At 40.7% G+C, this 19,375-nt stretch overlaps 1 protein-coding gene across 1 annotated transcript in view; it reads left to right on the plus strand.

The window, feature by feature from the left end:
- The window catches only part of Atp8b4 (ATPase phospholipid transporting 8B4 (putative)), a 168,797-nt gene that overhangs the window by 97,902 nt on the left and 51,520 nt on the right, over positions 1-19,375 (plus strand). The window contains exons 16-18 of the mRNA XM_050134452.1: positions 3,152-3,317; positions 8,964-9,152; positions 17,843-17,958. Coding sequence (XP_049990409.1) covers positions 3,152-3,317; positions 8,964-9,152; positions 17,843-17,958 — 471 coding nt within the window. The remainder of the gene's footprint in view (positions 1-3,151; positions 3,318-8,963; positions 9,153-17,842; positions 17,959-19,375) is intronic.

Raw genomic sequence — 19,375 nt, forward strand, 5'->3', positions numbered from 1 at the left:
GGTTCCCTGCCCTGTGGAAAGTCCAAAGTCCTCCCCGCTCCATCTTGGTCTAGGAAGGTGGACATCCAAACTGGCTAGGCTCCCACAAAGCCAGAACATGAAGTAGGATCAAAACCCAGTGGCATTGTCCTTGGCTTCTCAGCAGCCCTCATTGTCCACCATATTCAGCCCACCATTTTCTTTAGTGACAGTGAGATTTAAGGGCGTGCTTACCAGCAGAACACATTACTGTATTTGTAATAGCAAATGCTAATTCATAAGTATTAGTAGTTCAAAGGGGGCTCTAGCAAAACACACACTATTTCAGGTCAGATTTTGCTCTCAAAATGAAGTTAGGTCAGGATGTCCCATTAATTTTGGTGTCAAAGGGTACAAGTGGAGCTCTGTGGCGTTAAGGTCAAATGCCAGGGGCGACATATGGATTCATCTTCCTGCTCTGGATGGAAAAGTACAGGTTTCACAGCAAGGTAAGGTCTCTCCACTGGTGGGACATATGACTAAAGGTGGCATCGTGAATATCACCACCTTTGCCATCAGCTGATTCTCAGCTATTGTAACACTCATGCTTAGTATGTTACTGAACTGCAGAAATATGGATGTGGGCCCTACCCTGGGCCACATGAAAGATGTCAATAAAGCCCTTCAGTCCTGGGAGCCAAGGCTATGCAATTGGCAATGCCCCCAAGCAAGTCAAGCACATAATTGCCATGCCAGGCCGGAAGCACATCACCTCTCCAAGAAACAGTGCAGGCCGCATCGTCATCTCTGGGCCTATCTTTGAGCTGGTTGGGCTGAAAAGTCACCATCTTGGTCATGAGCCCTGGGTTGGGGGAGGGGTAAGGAGTAGACAGATGAAGCCTGATGGGTTATCATGAAGCATGCGGGCCTTGCTACTGAAAGTGGTATCCAGTCACAGGATTAAGTATGACGCTAGGCTATCTGCACTGAAGGTGAACTGACATAAACAGCCATGGAGGAGGCCCTGCAGTGATTACAGTAACAAAACCAGAGCCAATTCAGACTGAGGAGACCAATCTAGACAGAGGCAAGACCCCCCCCCCCCCCGCCCCAGTACTGGAGACAGGCAGGGCCCTAGCTAACTTTGAGGGCACCCGCACAAGTGGTACGGGGGAGGTGACTGATTCATGCCTACGAGTTCAAATGCATACTTCTCCCAGCAAACTCTATCCATTGGTGAAACCTCTGGGAAGCATCCTCAGTGGGGTTCCCTTGACTCCTATCCACATTGTCCAGTAGCTACCAGCCTCTCTGGACAATCACAGCTATATCAAGGACCCTATGCAGCAGGAGAAGAGCTGGCAGCAGGTAAGGGCTGCAGTCAAGCTGCAGTGTGCCCACCTCAGCAGCACTCCCAGGGCAAGGACAACTAAATGACAAGGGTGGCATGCAGAACTCAGTTCTGCCATTAGCTACATGCAGAGAGGACGGAGTAGCCGAGATCATAAGTTCTTCAGGTAGGCAGCTGTTGCTGATGGAGCCCAACACCATCAATATCTTGGCTGGGAAGCTTCAAGAATCTCATAATGACCTATCGGTTCTTGTTTATCAAGATCAGCTGCGGGGTGGCTGTGCCCGCATATTGGCCACCCTTCCTGCCTCTACCAATGACCACACAGACACAGCTTCCAAGATTGGCAATACTTTCATTCACCATCTTCTCTGTCAGGTCAACACAGCCTTCTAGGCCTGGCATCTCCCACATCACCAAGGTGCTTTTAGGAGACAACCACAGCTGACTGGGTGCTGATGTCAGTGACCTGGGTCCCATCATCAGCACGGGCCTGCTGTACCTTGCTGAGGGTAGTGAACTGAATCCCATGGCACTTACGGATGGTGGGAAAGGCTCCTCATTTTCTATCAGACCAAGACAAGACAAGAGGGTTCAGCAGCCTTGGGGAGAAGGAGATGGTAGAAGACAGACAGTGGAGAGAGGACTGGCCTGAGAAGGCCCAGTGAGCCCGCGAGTGGAGGAATGTACTAGCTAACCCTGCTGAAGTGTGTGGAAGCCAAGACTGTAAACTGTGAGGGAAGTTCAAGACTGGTGAGCAGAAGAGGACCCATAACTACCAGTTAATCTGCTCCTTCATCTCCGTGCTGGCCCAGGAAGGCATACTCACCGGCCTGGTGGGACGGACAATTAGATTCCACACCAAGAGGTCGACACTGGTGGCTTCACAAGCAGTAGAAGCTGACAGAAACGCTCTCAGCCTTACACGGCCACACACCAGTGAGGGCTGCTGGCCCTGACTCTGCAGCCTGCTCTTGTTGCAAGTCCCTCACCAGGGCTCCTCCCTGTCCCATGTCTCTCTTTCCACTTTACTGAATAGTTCAGCCAGAGTCCAGGCCGGGGGAGTGGGAATGAGCCACATGCCCTGCACCTATGGTCTGGGGACTGGCAGGGACATGAAGTCCCATAATACAGGATATAGCCTTGCTGCCCAGGCAGCAGGACTTTGCCTATTAGAGACATCTGTTTTGGGGTCACCAATCCACCTTGCCATTGTACTAAAATGGCAGACTATCTCAGACAGCTGCATTACCAGAACCCACCTTAGAGTGGTGACAGTTCATGAAAGCTGGAAACCCATACAACCTACAGGCAGCTCAGGATTGGAGAGTGTCCTTTCCAGGCAGCTCAGTGGGTCTGAGTCTCTTCCAGGCAGCCTGGCTGGTCTCTGGCCCTTTCAGGCAGTGTTTCTGGTTGGTGAGCATCCTTCACGGCTTATACACGTCTTTACTGCTTATATACTTGTGGAAGGAGGGGGGGGGGGGTCTTATTGGATCTGTTTGGTTTCAGGGACTTCCTGAAGCTATTCTGAGTTGTGTCCTCACTGAGTTTAAGATTAATCTTCTTTGCAGGGTGAAATGTTTCACCTCCTCCTTAACATCCCATGTATTTATGAACTTCCCTCTGGGATGGAAGCCTTACTCTGCTACACAGCAGCATGTGAGATGGATATTAGAGTTTATATATTTCAAACAATTTGGGATTAAATGGTTGTAGGTTTTTTTTTAAGTTAGGTGTTTTTAAAAGTAACAGCCCCATGAAGAGTACAAAGGTCAAAAATGAAAAGACAACAATGGATTATTGTTGGAAAAAGCTTGACTCGGTGGTGGTGTTCTCTTGCAGAAAAAGGAGGCTGTGGACATCCCAGGCAAATCTCAGTCAGAAAGAGTGCTTCATTTCTCTGACCACAGTCTGATGGAAGCCATTGAATTGGGGGACCCCAAAGTGCACGAATTCCTTCGCTTGCTTGCTCTCTGCCACACTGTAATGTCAGAGGAGGACGGTGCAGGTAAATGAAGTGTGCTTGAGTAGGGATTTTTAAAAAAATATAACAAAGATAAGCACTGATATTAGAATGGAAAGATTTCTGAACTAAATAAAGGTAGACTATTCCAAACAGTTTGTTTTTATCCTGGGTGCTTCTCATAAACAAGGAAATATTTTTATTTTGTATTAATTTTATTTATATGTATAGGTGTTTTGCCCACATGCGAGTCTGTATACCACTTGTGTGCAGTTCCCATGGAGGCCAGAAGAGGGTGTCTGATCACCTGGGGCTAGAGTTACAGATAGGTGTGAGCTGCTATGTGGGTGCTGGGATATGAATCCCAGATTGTCTGAAAGAGCAGCTAGTGTTCTTAACTGCTGAGCCATCACTCCAGTCCCCATAAATACTTTAAAGAAAAAAAAAGATACAGTACCAATAGAAAGTTCCAGGCTGGGTGGTGGTGGCGCACATCTTTAATCTCAGCACGTGGGAGGCAGAGGCAGGCAGATCTCTGTGAGTTCGAGGCCCCTCTGGTCTGCAAGAGCTAGTTCCAAAACAGGCTCCAAAGCTACAGAAAAAAAATAAATAAATAAGAAAAGAAAGCTCCAAGTATGTCCTTCAGCTGGATGAAATGCTTCTTTTGATTGAGCACCACATTTGGCTGTGAAGCTTCTAGAACCCAGAACAAATGGGTAACAGAGTTGAGTCACACGACACATGAACGTCTAACGGATAAAGATGACCATAGAATGGGGGTAAACTTATATTAAAGCACTGTGGCCATCATTCTGGTCAAGGCCTCTCTCATGCTACATGGTTGGTGGAGCTCAAGTTCATAAAATGCACCCAAACAAGCTGGCTTACTTTCCATTTTGACGCTGGGAGGTAATTGATGATGCCAGAGAATCAGCTTCTTCCTTTGAAGCCTAACGGTCTCACCTGTAGGTTGTTTTTTTCCTTCTGCTACCAAATATTAAGTTAAAATTACTACCCAAGGAAGTAATAAGTGCTGGGTTAACCCATTCTTTAGATTTTAATTGCTTTGAAGATCCACATAATTTTATTTATGGCTTTAATTGATCTTTATAATATTAACACCACAAGGAATTATTATTCCCTTCTGGGAATTGCCTTAAGGAGGTCTCTTTTATTTCTGCCTTCTGAGCTTTTTTCATTTCCCAAACCCTATTTCATTTTAATAGCAATCTGTTTTCCATTAATGTTATGATATTCTTTAGATCTCATTGAGGATATTAATTATACTTAATTTGAAATTTGCTTTTGTTTCATCCAGTATACTGTATTTTATTGAGTATTTTCTCTCTCTTTCTGTCTTTCTCTGTCTTTGTCTCTCTTTCTTTGTCTTTTCTCTTCTTCTCTCCCTTCCTCCCTCCCTCCCTCTCTGTCTCCCCCCTTCCTCACTCCCTCCCTTCCTCCCCCCTCTTCTGCATCTAAGTTTTGTGTTGTTCTCAAGTGTTTGGTGATTTCTGGTTGTCTGTTCCTCTTTGTGTGAGAGAATTCCTGTTTGGTGAATGGCATTGATTGCTTCAATCTGTTGTTCAAGATTGTATGGATGAAGAAGATCATGTAACTGACCTTCTGGATATGGGGTCTCTGTTCTGGAAGTCATGTCACCTCTGTTACGGTCTTACTTTTCCAGGGCTAGGACAAGGAGTCTGCCAGGGCTCTTATTAGAGATAGAATTATGTATAGGTCGCTTTCTCATTCACCTCCTAGTCTGTGGTAGTCTGACGCGACTGCATTCTCTCACCTCTGGTCTTGGGTCCCAGACTCAGGTCTTGACCTTTTTATGAGGTGGCTTGAACCCAGCCAGTGTAGAAAAATATTTTTAAGGATGCATCCATAGAAGAAGTATTGCTTCAGCCTGCCATTCAGAGTGAGCTGGCTGGAGAAGGAGCCCAGTGTCCAGCGGTGCCGAATGGAGTTCTTTAAGTAGTTTTTACTAACGAGGCCTCCAAGATTCTGTTTCCATTTGTTGACTGAGTTTGGATACTATTGGTGCTTTCTTTCTCTCACCTCTGCCTTCATTTTTCTTCTGCATTTGTTTTGAACTATGATTTTTCCTCCTCTATCTTTGTTTCTTTATTGATCAATTTGGCATTTTATCTTTCAGATAGCTCTCACATTTGTAGATTCATTTTCAATTCTGGTATTATTAAAAATTTACATTGTGCTACAACTCAATGCATTGAAGTGCCCAGATCTTCAAAGTACACACATGCATACACATGCATAAACATTGAAATTGGGTTAGCTTTGACAGCTACAAATATCCCTAGAGGTATTGGTTGGATCAAGACATAAATTTCTTCCATCAGTGCAGTGAAGTTGCTCCTGACCTTCCTATTTAGTTTCTAGAAACTTTAGTCCACCCAAGCTCTGCCATGACTTCTATCACTAAAGATGAATTTGCCCTTCTTGTCCTCCATATAAGCAGAATTGTACAGTATATATTCTGTGTGCTGTGTTCTGTCATCGGTACTGGTATCTCAGTTACTAATTTCTTTTTTATTAAAGTAGCATTTCCCTGTATGAACATGCTACAACCTTTTCCAGTTCTCTGTTAATACACAGATTATTCTAGCTTTTGTGAGTAAAGTTGCCACAAAGAGTTTTTATGTCTTTTAAAAATTATTTGTTTAAGAAATTGGAAAAGGAGGGTGTCTAAATACTTAGGAATGAAAATTTCCAGCTCATCATATAAGGATATGTTTAAACTTCTTAGAAACTGTTCAACCATTTTTTAAAAATATTAATATACCATTTTATATCCCCACTATACATGAATGAGAGCCCCAGCCGTCTGCTTTCCATACTTAGCATTTCCTGAGGTCACTCTTCAGCCTTTCTTGCGGCTGGTCAATGTCTCTTGCCACTCACAAGGATTTCTGAAGAGAAAAGAGTTAGAAACGGGCATGTTTTCAATGGTTTCTACCTCTTGTCTCCAGACATCAAATCCCACCGATAGGGTTATGTTTTGAGGTAATGTGAACTTGCTTTTGTTTCAAAGCTTTTGTTGTGGAATGTGTAGGTCAGGCTCAAACAAATCCATACATGTTAAGGAACTTTCAAAACAAAACTTCACTGCGTAAATGTCACATAGAGAAAAGGAGAGAGTTCACATCTAACATTTGGTATTAATACTTAAAATTCAGCTCCTGGTTGAGAATATTGCTATGCATATGGCATTTGTTTCATGGGGAAGTTATCTAGAGGGACTGTGGTTTTGGTCTCTGACAGAGTGAAGTTTCAGAATAAGAGAGTGAGAAATGCAAGTATTTTAGGGAGATTTTTTGTTTTTGAGATAGGGTTTCTTTCTGTAGCACTGGTTATCCTGGAACTTACTTTGTATAGGCCAGGCTAGCCTCAAACTCATAGAGATCCTCCCGCCTCTGTCTTGGAGTGCTGGGTTTAAAGGTGTGTGCCACTACCACCTGATAGGAAGCTTTTTCTTTTATTTTCTGTTTTAATAAATGACATAAGTTTTATTATATTTTTAAAACTTATTTTATTGACTTATATTAATTTTAAGATTTATTGAAGCTTGAAAATGGCTTGATATATGCTTGACTTTCATGAACATTTAATAAATGCTTGAGATGAATGTATATTCTATAATTTGAGGGTACTGTGTTCTAAACACGTATATCCAACAATATTTTAATTATATTGCTAACGCTTCTTGTTCTTTTGTTTGTTTATTTGTTTGTTTGATGACAGCCTGCTATTCTGTAGCCCAGGATGCCCTCAGCTCATGGCAATCCTTCTGTCTCAGCCTTCTAAGTGCTCGAATTATAGGTATGAGCAATCTTCTGGGTTTTTCTAATGGATTATTTTGATAGCTCAGTTCCTCAGCTCATCAAAATATGCCTAGAGCACCAAATAGAACAGCACACTTGTATGATACTTATAGTTTTGCCAGTGTTTGCTTTATAAGGTCATGCTAGACAATAGTTCAGACTTCCATTTTCATTGAATTATAGCCTGTCTGATCTCATTGTCTCCAGTAATCATTTATAGGTTACTGTAGTGGATTGGTCTTCCTTCATAGACATCTGTGTACTTAGCTTTTGTTGGTCTTCCTTTGTCTCCCCTTATATTTTGGATACATCTCTTGTATATGATACATCTTAACATTAAAAATAAATCAGTGTAGACAACACTAAGGATAAGAGAGCACACGGTTCATTTGCTTATTTGTTGCCACTACACTTAGTTTTAATACTTAAAGCTCAAGTATTGATAACGTTTGCAGTTCTTTTCAACCATCTTAGTCGGTCCTACCTTTCCTTTCTTACACTCTTATTTTTTTTTTTTTTTTTGTCTTTTCATAGATTTAGTCCTTTTGAAGCCTGCTACTTTGGAAACAATGTATCTTTATTATTTTATTTTAGTGGTTAACATCAAGATTTTAACATAGTAAACTCATGAAAGCATGAGGCATCTTTTGAGTAAAACAAAGAGCCTTAGGTGGGTCCCAAGCCTGTCCTGGCACATGGAATATTCTCATCGTAGTCTCTATTCCTTTAAAAACTCACAGGTGCTATTTTTATAACTATAGTCAATTTGTGTGATCTGTTCATATAGTTATCTATGTTATATTCTGTAACATTTGTTTCTTCTTTAATCCATAGATGTTGCTTATTTATTTAGAAATTTCTACCTACTAGTGGTAAATTTGCATCTTAACTATGGCTGGTAAGCTATGAAAAAGTCTGAAGTAACTATTTTACCACCCTTCTTCCTCTTTTGATTTTTGAGGCAGAGTCTTGCTACGTACCCCGACTCGGTTGGTATTCACTTTGAAGCTCAGGCTGGCCTCAAACTCATGGAAAGCTTTCTGCTTTAGCTTCTTAACTGATTTGCTCTTGGACTTACTTGTAAATGTATATTCAAGAATATATGCAGACAAGTAGGATTTTTATTGTTCACAAGGAATAGTATATCCACTAATAGAAAACCCAATTATTAACAATATATCTTGAGCACTATAAATAGTAAACATGTATCTGCCCATGTAGTCTTCCCACATGTTTCGTTCTTTCTCTCTCCTTTTAACTCCACCCCAGCACACACACTAGTAAGCAACAAGTCTTTAACATCTTGATTTGATCCTTTATATTTTGGTGAATTTTTACGCATTTGGTCTCATAAAATGGTCATTAACACTTAATGAAGGAAAGGCCAGAGCATCTGCTTCCTCACTTCTTGTTTGATCTTCCTAATGATCGTGTATCTATTTCAGCCATAGGTCCCATCTGTATAAAAATGAAAATAGCTATTTAAATCATCATTTCCTCCAAAGGCTTATCCTGAGGATCATATGAGTTAATGTATTACAATGTTTTAGTTAGAACCTCTAGTCACTGAAAGTGAAGAGCTATAATCCATGACCCAAGAAACTTTTATCACAGAGGAGAGTCAGCCTTACAGCTGGATACTTTGGTGGGAAGGACTGCATGGTGGTACGCATGGAGACTTGGGGTCTCCTAGATGGTTAGTGAGAGGATGTAATTTAAGGACAGAACAAATGTTTAGAGTTGCTGCCAAAGTTGGGTATTAAAGAATGCATTGGGGTTAGCATTGGAGTTATGAACATGAGTTATCACCCTCAGCCCTGAATGTGTTTGTCTCTTTTCATTTTAGGACAGCTGGTTTACCAAGTTCAATCACCCGATGAGGGAGCTCTAGTTACCGCTGCTAGAAATTTGGGGTTTGTTTTCAAGTCTCGCACCCCAGAGACAATAACAGTGGAAGAATTGGGAACACCTGTTACTTATCAGTTACTTGCCTTTTTGGATTTCAACAACATCAGGAAAAGGATGTCTGTCGTAGGTATGTTTGCTAGCCGAGATGATGATTTATCTTTTGATGCTTCTCTAATTTGTTTGTGCTTTTCAAGGGTAATTTAACTCCTGGCTACGTGCTATGTTTTCATAACTTTATGAGCTCTCATGATCCCCAACTTAACCTCAAAAGTGTAATAACATGTGAGTAAAATTCAACAAGAGCTTATTCCACGCCCAACATTATTCTGAATTCTCTACCCAAAGTAACTGCTTTGTCACAACAACCCCAGTAAAGTACATGATATTCTTTTTATGCCCATTTTATAAATAATCAAACTGAGATAAAGAAAAGTTGAGCAACTTCCCTGACTGAATCCACAAAGCTGGTAACATAGTGGAGTCAAATCCAGAAGTCTGGCAGGGAGCCGCTCAGCTCTGGCTCAGGAGGATCTGACTGACAGGAAGCTGCTCAGCTCTGGCTCAGGAGGATCTGAGAGAGCTTCTCAGCTCTAGTTCAGGAGAATTTCTGAATTGTGTAGTTTGTGCTGGTTGTTGTGGGCCTCGTTGGCCATTCTCATATTGTTCATCTTTTCTGTTCAGCAGCATCGTCTCTTCTCACATCATTCATTATTTGTGTTTATCCCCTTGCTGGAGACAATGGTCCACTACTTACCACATCCCATCCAAGCTTCGATAACTCAGCACTAACCCTCAGCACCGTCTCAGTGTCTCAGACTAGTTACATGCTTTTTTTCCCAGTTCTTTTCGATCTCTGAGCAGTTTTTTTTTTAAAAAAAAAAAACCCTTTAAAATTATCCTTTTTTTCCTTAGCTTTTTGAAGATTTTATAGAATAGGTTTTAATCATCTCTACTCCCTCTCCCCTCTCCTCCCAGATCAAGCCCTCCTTCCCCACCCACCTAACTCTGTCCTCCCTTTTCCCCTCTTTAACCTATCAAGTTCAGTTTGTGCTGCCCGTATACTCTTGGGTGTGTGGCCTCCTACTGGAGAGTGGTCAACTTTCCAGGCTCTACACTCTTAAAGAAAACGGACTCTTCCTCTCCCAGAGCTATTAATCTCAAAAGTTCCTTGGCTAGGAGACTTCATGCTCACCCCCTCCTCACTCCACGCTGGGATTTCATCAGCCTTGAGCCCGCACAGGTTTTCTGCATGCTGACGCAACTGCTGGGGGTTCATGTGCGCTGCTGCCTGCTGTGTTCGGAAGATGCTGTTTCTTTGTAGTCACCCCCTGTCTTGGGTTCAGATATCTTCTGTTTCCCTTTTCCATAACTATTCCCAAGCTTTGGGATGCAGGGTATGGTGTAGATGCTCCATTTATGGCTGAATATCCCAGTTTCTCGTTCTCTGTACGTTGATTAGTAATGGGTCTCTAAGCCAATCATCATCTTCTGAGAACAGAAACTTCTCTGGTGAGGGCTATTGCAACAATATATTATCCTCACATAGGACACAAGAAACCAAACATTTGTCCAAGAGTATCACATAGCGTATAACAGGCTACACAGCCAGTCAGATGCAAAGAAAATAATGAAATGTGGGGTTGTCTTCTGAAGTTGGGCTGTGGGACATAGCTCAGTGGGAAAATGCTTTAGAGGATGCACAAGGCTCTGGGTTCAACCCCAGCGCTGAAAACCGAAAAGGCCACGCCTCAAATGAAACTGGTCTCTTGACTTCTTGGAAGTTCACTTGCTTTTGACACTTCCATATCTTTTAAGTACTAGGATAATGATTCCCAGAATTTAGCTCCCATTAGAGCAAGCTGAAGATTTATTAAATACAGATCCCTTGGCTTTGGCCACGGGTGTGTGTTAGTTCACTGGAGGTAGAGTCCCCAGGTTTGCAATTCTGATGAGTTCCTAGGTGACGGTGATGGTACACCCCAGGGGAGAAACAAGGTACCAGACTATCATTTCCTCATTGTTAGTCATCAGTTTTCATAGGAATATTTGAGATGTTTCTCAAACCATATCCTTCTTTGTTACTCTCTAAATCCAGAATCTCTAGAATCCTGTCAACGTAATACTAAATCTTCCCTTTCCAAATGCATTCTAGAATTATTCACAAATCAAGTGTCTACTAAACCACATTTTTTCCATAAAAATTCTATTGTCCTTTCCTCTTAGTTACTAGTATCATTGCCTCATTTAAGGGTCTTGTCACTGCTTACTTGAATTATTGCAGTGTCTTCAAAATTGTCCCCATTAAAATAATCCTCTATGCTGGCAATATACCACTCTTTCTAAAACATAGACTGATTATGTCACCACTTAAATAATGTTGGCCTCCCAGTATTCACAGGGAAATGCTCCTAGTGTGGCTTGAGAGGTCACATGCAATGTGATGCCAACCTATTTATCTTTACTTTCTAAACTTTATGCTGAAGTGTCATCATACTTCACTATTCCTGGGACGCACTGCATACTTTTATATTCTGTGTGTGTATTTTTTTAATGTAGATATAGAACAATCTTTTCCCCTAATTACTTTTTGCTGAAAACTCCTCATCCGATAATGTCCAATCTTAAATGTCATTTGTTTTTCTTATTTTTCAAGTAATTATTTCTTATGGTATTCCCCAGAATGCTTTGTTCAGCACAGTGGTGAGATTCCCTCTCCTGGGGCTCCTGTTATAGCAGCAGCATATAGGCTGGGTGCTAACTGAGGTCAGAAAGCCTTGTCTTCACACTGCCCAGGGCCAATCGCTGGACTGGCCCATAAACTCTATAAATATTCATCAAATGAAATTCTTTGTGGTAATATTTAGTAGTGGCATTTCATTTGTGTTTTAATAAATAAAGCTTGCCTGAAGTTTAGAGAGCAAAACAGCCATGCTGGCCAGCCTTACAGACCAGATAGCAATAACACAAACCTTTAATCCCAGTAGCCACACTAGTTTGTCATAGAAATTGGGTGATGCAGGCCTTTAATCCCAGCCCTAGAGAGACGGGAGGAGACAGCTATCATGCACAGTCTCATTCTGAAATTTCTGGAGGCAGGATTGCCATTTTTGTTCTGAAGTCAAAGTAAGAGCAAGTGGCTGATTGCTTTGCTTTTAGGATCTTCAGACTGAACCCCAGTTTCTCTCTCTGAGTTTTTATTAATCATGCTACATTTTGGCACCCAACTTTTGGGGCAAGAATTTATGAAAAAGCCATTTGCCTGAGGTTTTTTAGTCACTGGCTCAGGCCAGAGTCGGACCCAAACCTATCCACTTGGGTTCAGGAGAAAAACTAGCCTTCCTTGCTCCCGTCTGCCCTAGTTTAGCTTCCATACAAAGATGGAAAATACACCGAGAGTCTGGATACTATATGTTATTGTATTGTCTTTGAATTGTTTGATTGCCAAGGAAGGAGCAACAGCTGCTAAAAGACATTTGATTATAAATGCTGCTGGATTAATCCAACATATATATTTTGAAAATAATTTGACTTCAAAATTTAAGCCAAAAGATATGTTACTTTGGAGAAAAGGTTTTACTTCTGTTTCCACAGGACATGAGAGGCTAGGGATTCATTTTTGGTTACGAAAAATAAGGTTGGATAAATTGTGGATTCATTCTTGGTTAAGAAAAATAAGGTTTGATTGAGGAAGACCCCCTGAGAAATCTCTGGTAGAGCAGATGGCCCAGATGATCCAACATTTCAGAGCATCCTTTTTTTCAGTTTCATCTGAGTTCTACATCCATGACTATATCCTCATGCATCCTTATGACTGCAGGCTGAGATGACCCTGCCTCACAGAATATTCCAGTCAGTACTTGACCATAATCCTAAATTTTCTTTGGGTCCCTGTAAGATTATTAGTGATGATCCCTATCAGTAGGAACTGCCTAGAAAACTATGCCCACATTCACCCTCCCCAAAATGGATTATGGATGTTTGTCTCTGTTTAGAGTGTTGTTTTCAAGTTGGTACAGAAAATTGTCAGGAAAAAAGATTAACAAAGGAAACTAGATTCAAATTTCTTGTTTTGAAAAGAAAAAGGGGGGAATACAGATATGATAGGGAAAAAGAGTAGATTCTTGAATCTACTCTGAAAAGAAAAAAGGGAAGCTATAGGTATAAGCTTGTTTTGAAAAAAAAATGGGGATATAGATATAATAGAATAAAAGTACAGATTCTTGAATCTGCTCAGAAAAAGGGAGGATATAATGATAAGATAAAAAGGTAGATTATTGAATTTACTTTAAAAAAGCAGCTATTAGTTTTAAATTGGATTGACTTTTGTATATTGTATGCAAATTTTATATATTGATACAAATTTGAGGTTAATTTTGTTAAAACATACTGTACATACATTTCTAATCTTGTTCAAGGTATTGCACCTATTTAGCTCATTTAGCAATGCAAATCTCTAGTCCTTGAAAACAGTTGTTACCAACTGTTTAGGATAGTAAGAAAATATAGGTTAGTAGTTAATCACCTAGTGTAATCAAACTTGTAGTCACATTAGGTGTGTTTTTAAGGACAAATGAAGATATATTTTAGATAGATAGGTCATCTTCAAACACTTCGGAGATTTACAGAATATGACATTTAAAATGTTTTAATAACTTAGGTTGTTCTTTTTTTAATGACAATGAGACATGTATGCTCTTGGAAACACCAATCTATTTCAGAATAGATAATGAGCATTGAAGGAACTCCACATGGAGTTTACTTTCTTTGTGGTAAAAGTAAGCCATTGGGTAAGAAAATGCCCTTGCCTCGACTGCTGACAGTATGCTGTCCTAATTAGATAAAGAGAACACAAAATATCCTACTTCACAGAAAAGTCTGTTGGATATGCTAGGCCTGTAGGCTGTAGATGGATGCCTCAGTGTTGCAGAGGAACTTTGGGTGACTCTACAGGCAGTTAGCTGTTTCTGTTGTTACATTTTCTGGAAGTCACTTGCTTGTACTTCCTGCTTACTCAGTTAATATTATTTTTTCTCAGGTCTCTGAGGTAGTTGAAAACTAGATAGTTATAGTTAGAGTCTCCCTTGTTTACAAGACTCAAAAAAGAAATCCACTAAAGAAATGTAAAGTATATAAGGTTGAGAGATAACAAAAGATAGTTTTGGTTGGTAATGCAAGTTGTGATAGAAAGTAAGTTATGTGCAAGACTTTGGACTCACCAAGATAGGATAGATGTGGAGTATTTTATTTGAATTTGTCAAATGCAAATGGACTAGACATTGTTGATGCATTTATTGCCTGTATATATTGTACATAGTTATTGTACTACTATATATAGTTTTCTTATATTAGTTGTAGCCTTCTTTATTTTAGATAAAAAGGGAAAATGTAACAGTATTTCATTTGTATTTTAATAAATAGAAGTTCAGAGGGTAAAATAGCCACACTGGCCAGTCTTACAGACCAGGCTGCAATGTGACATACCTTCAATCCCAGCAACCACACAAGTCTTCCATAGGAATTGGGTGGTGCATGCCTTTAATCCCAGCCCTAGAGAGGATTATAAAATGGGAGGAATCAGCTCTCAACATAGTCTCATTCTGAGATCCCTGGAGGCAGAATTGCCATTTTCAGTCTGAGGTCGAGGTAACAGCCAGTGACTGGCTGCTTTGCTTTTTGGATTTTCAAGTTGAACCCCAATTTCTCCCTCTGAGTTTTACTAATTTGCTTCACATTGTAATTTACAAACACCTTGGTCATTGTATTAAATTAATTCCTACTATGGAAAATGTATGTTTCCATAGTGGTAGGGTTTGGGGTCTTTACTGGAACATGGTATGGAGAGATTGTTCATTTTAATTGTTTTATGATAATAGGCCACAGGCAGTTTCCACTGACTAAGAAGCACACAGGCTGTTCTAGGTGCTGGCTTAGCATCGTATCAGCAGGAACTTTCCTCTATTTACAACCCCAGGGGAGATGTCAATGGTCCTCAGTTGGCTCAGCATGGGTTTCATTTTGTTCTGAGGGTGTTGACAAAAACCTAAGATTGTTATATGGGGAGAAGTTTGACTTTTGCTCAGCATTGGTCACCATTACAGGCTGTGGGGAATTCTCAGTCTAACCACAGACATCAGATGTCTGCTTTAATGGATCCCATATGGGTAAGGGCAATACTCAATGTAGAATAGGGCTGGCAGACTTCGCTCTGGCTGCTTGGCTTTCAATTGGTGTGTCAGGGGGATTCAAGAGGGGCTTTGCTAGAGTAGAAAAGTATGTTTCATTATAGGCAAAAAGCAATGCCAGCCTCCTGATTGTCACGTGTGGCTTGTTCTATGAGGACAATGTCCTTGTGAGTGCTCAGGTACTGCTGCTGAGATCTCTTCCTCAGTGTCCCATTGCCATTTCTTTCCTTTCTTCCTCTTCTACTTCCTTCTTCATTTTCTGTGTTATTGTTTGTTTGTTTGGGGGACTGTCATTCATCAACTTATTAATGTATAATTTCAATATCAGCATGCTTAGCTTTCAATTGGGGACAAGGCCCCTTATTCAAGTTACTTAAATAAACTATAGTATTTTGTCAAAGGTTATAGAATCTACTGATTAGCTAACATATGAATCTCATACCATTATGGAAGAACCCATTGCACCAATTAAGTACATTAAGGTCTAGAGATAAGAACGAACAAACGACAATAACAAAAAAGCTATTGAATAGAGGTAGGTGACAGATAACCACTAAAGAATAAATTACATTGACTCTCAAAATCTGATCTGAGTTGAAGATTTCTCAACTGTAAACTTTTAAGAGATTATGGGTCTAATATCCAGGTGTGATGTTTACTTTAATCTCAGCACATAGGAAGTCTAAGATCCGATCTCCACCCCCCAAATTATTAAAACCATCAAATTTTCATCAAAAGACTGTAACCAATAAAGAAGAACAAGTGCTTAATCAACACATTCTTTTCTAGATTCCTTCCGGCTTGAGCAGATCACAGCACTCAGGGAATCTCTTAGTCCTGGGTCTTGTCATGGCTTTCTATTTTAAGACCCTTGGCCAACTTTCCTATCTGATGACCTGGTACAGTTTTTCTTATAATTACCTTCATGAGGGGAAAAGGGTACAGGGACACCCACCCCTTTCCAACCTGTTTCCTATTGCCACCTTATTCCCACTAACTGAATAGTAAAGTGTGTTTATGTTACCCTGTGTGGAGGCATTCTGATTTTAGAGGATACAGGAAGCCGAGAGCATGGAAAGATCTCTATGATTTAACTGATAAACTGATCTCTATGATTTAACTATGAAGGCATGTATTCACACTATAAAGTGAAGTTGTGGCCCAGGTAGTTGTTTCACATTGTTGGATCTCCTAGGAAGAAATATATTCATATTCATATTAATTAATTAATTAATTCAAATTATTGAGTGCCTACTATGTGACAAAACGTAAAACCAAGCCTACAAAGTTGGGTCAACTCATTTATGACTTGAGAGTGAGATTTGGTAGAACATGTAGGTGAGATTAGTGAAACCAGAAGTCTAGTGATAGCTGTAATTCCTGTGTCTGGAGAAGAAAGGAAAACAGCTCTACAAATAGCAGACTTCCCGTGGGAGAAGGGTAGAAGCTTTATTTCTTTCGATTCTGTGAAGTATGTTTGTAGCTATGATTGACCCAAGAACAAACCATTGAAATGAATGAGCTTTTCCTAACAACAAAGGGCCTAAAAGAGCAGCAAAGCAAGGACCAAAACTGTTGTGCATCTAACACCCTGAGGGACTAGGAGTTGGATGGATCAGGTACAGAGGGGGCCAGACAGGCAGGGAGAAATCCACAACTAAGTTCCAGCGATAGTAGTTTTCTTCTCACCCTCCTGATCCAAGCAAAAGCCTGACAGTGTAAAACAAAGTCTTGGCGGTCTTTCTGTCTTCACCAATAGGGCTCCCTTTCTGTTGGACCACAAAGGAGGGATTAGGACAGGTTCACCAAATTGGGGCCCTATCAGTCACCCTGTCTTTGTTCAGACTGGCCAGCTCTAAAGTAGGGGAGGAAGAGCTCCCAAAGATGTTTAAAGCTCCCAGTCCTAAAGGAGAGACTGATATTAGGACTTTAGAGTCCCCCTCTGCTCGGAATCTCTCTCTCTCTCTCTCTCTCTCTCTCTCTCTCTCTCTCTCTCTCTCCCTCTTATCCTTCCTCCCTCCCCCTCTCTCTGTGTGTGTTTGTGTGTATATTCTTGCTTCTAATAAAAGTCTTTCTTCACTGCTTGATTCTGTTGGCTCTCTCTGTGATTTTTTTGCTGCCTTTTAATTCTTTTAATGGCAGAGAAAATGAACCCTATGGAGACTCCTAGATGGTAACAACTCCAGTGGCTAGAATTCCATGTGGAAATGAGTTGGTATGACAGTGATATTTATTTGAGTAGAAGATCTTGAATTCCACACCAACAACTCTCAACTAAAGCTCTTAATTCTCTTTAATACATATGGCTTAATTTATGTCTTTTCACCATTTTGCAATAGGGAGGTTGGTAGGTCATGTATAAAAGTATAAAAATATTTGTTTCTGAGTATGGAAAATCAAAAACTTCCATTAGAAGGAGTGTTTTTAAATTAATTGGGCAGGAATAAAGCCTACTGACTTAGGTAGTGATTGTCTAGCCAAAGGCCCTGAATAGTTTCTTTGTTCTTGACTCAACCCATATGTCCATTCCCAGATGGGCTAGCTGGAGTCCTGGGAGAGTCTGCTTTTCACAGATTTCAATGATACAACCTGCTTTTCCAAACTCTCTCTCTTACTCTTGCTCTTTTTTTTCCAGTTCGAAATCCAGAAGGACAGATAAAACTTTATTCCAAAGGAGCAGACACTATTTTGTTTGAGAAACTCCATCCTTCCAACAAAGACCTGCTGTCTTTGACATCAGACCATCTCAGTGTAAGTGCCCCATAGTAAGGTCAGCACAGGAGCCCTTTGCCATCCCCTATGGTACTTGTTAGTGAATATCAGCAAACAAGCTGACTTCTGAAATAGAAAGCAGCTGGGGAGCCATTGCCACAGAGGGCAGTGCCAGGGAGTGTCTGGAAACCGGCTGCCACTCAGAGATTCGGCACAGGTGGATCAGCACTGGACAGCTGGGAGAGCCACACCGTGGGGTGAGCTCAGGGTCCTCCAGGGCCACCACTTTATGGCTGTGTTTAGATGGTGAGGGAAAGAGAATCTCTGGAGATAACCAACTTTCTCCTTTAGGGCTTCTTTCACTTGGGCTACAAATTGCGAGTCCCATATGTCTTCTGGTTGTCAACCGACACATTCAAGACTAGTGCAAGTTTTTCCAGAAATTTTTGAAGGGCATAGAGGGTTTTTTGTACCTTCGTTCCCCTCTCAAAGGCAAGGGCCTATGAAATTATAGGACCACTGTGGATTTAAACCTGTGTCCGTGTGGCATACTAATAATTTATTTGAGGTTCTGGTTGAGTCCAGCGAAATTTGTAGGAAACGGTTCAAAATGATCATTTTATCAGTTTTTATTCCTCCATCAAAATTATTGAAGGTGCATGTTCCTTTGTTGGATGTTGTTTTTTATTATAAACATCCCCTCAGTTCTTCTAAAAAACAAACAAAATGTAAATATTCTGCTTGACTTTTTAAGTTTAAAGTGATGGTTTAGTAATAATTGTTACAAACATAGCTATTTTTTCTTTTTAACAGAACATTCTTGATTTTCTCTTAATGTTTTCCAGAGACTGACATGGTTGTTTAATTTTCTTAATTAAAACAATATTGGCGTAATAGCTATATGATTTTTGTCATTACCCAAACACCAAGGCTGTAGACATTTTCCTTTCATATTAAAGTTGAATTTGGCCTTTTCATTTTCCTTTCTAGTTGAGTTGTTTTGAGGGCAGATCAATCGAACCCGCCCTTCCCTTCATTCACGTTTGTTATTTTGGCTTGTGCATTCTAGCCCTGTAAATTCGTATTTAATCATTGATTTTGGATAGTTTAATGATAGGAAAAGGCCTTGCTCAAATGACCATTCCGGATTAACTGTGTGTTTCATGACTAATTAGATGACCTAAGGCATCTGTCCTCTTTTCTAGTGTCCTCCTCGAGTTGATTCACTGTTGTGTGGAACAGAGAGGGAGGCAGTGGCAATGCCCAGTGGGGTTGCGAGTTAAAGACAAAGACACGTCTGTGCAAATTGAAAAGACAAAGGATGGTTTTGAGGCTGTAACTAGATTTTCAGATCAGAAGGGGATGCGGTGATGTTCTTGGAAGATAGGGCTTGTAAATGTGAATGTAATGTCCCCACTATTACCAACTGCCTGGGTGATGGATTCAGCTGATGTGT

Source organism: Alexandromys fortis, unplaced genomic scaffold, assembly GCF_014885135.2.
Source record: "Alexandromys fortis isolate MF-2015 unplaced genomic scaffold, M_Fortis_MF-2015_v1.1 scaffold_6, whole genome shotgun sequence".
In the NCBI taxonomy this organism is placed as follows: Eukaryota; Metazoa; Chordata; class Mammalia; order Rodentia; family Cricetidae; genus Alexandromys; species Alexandromys fortis.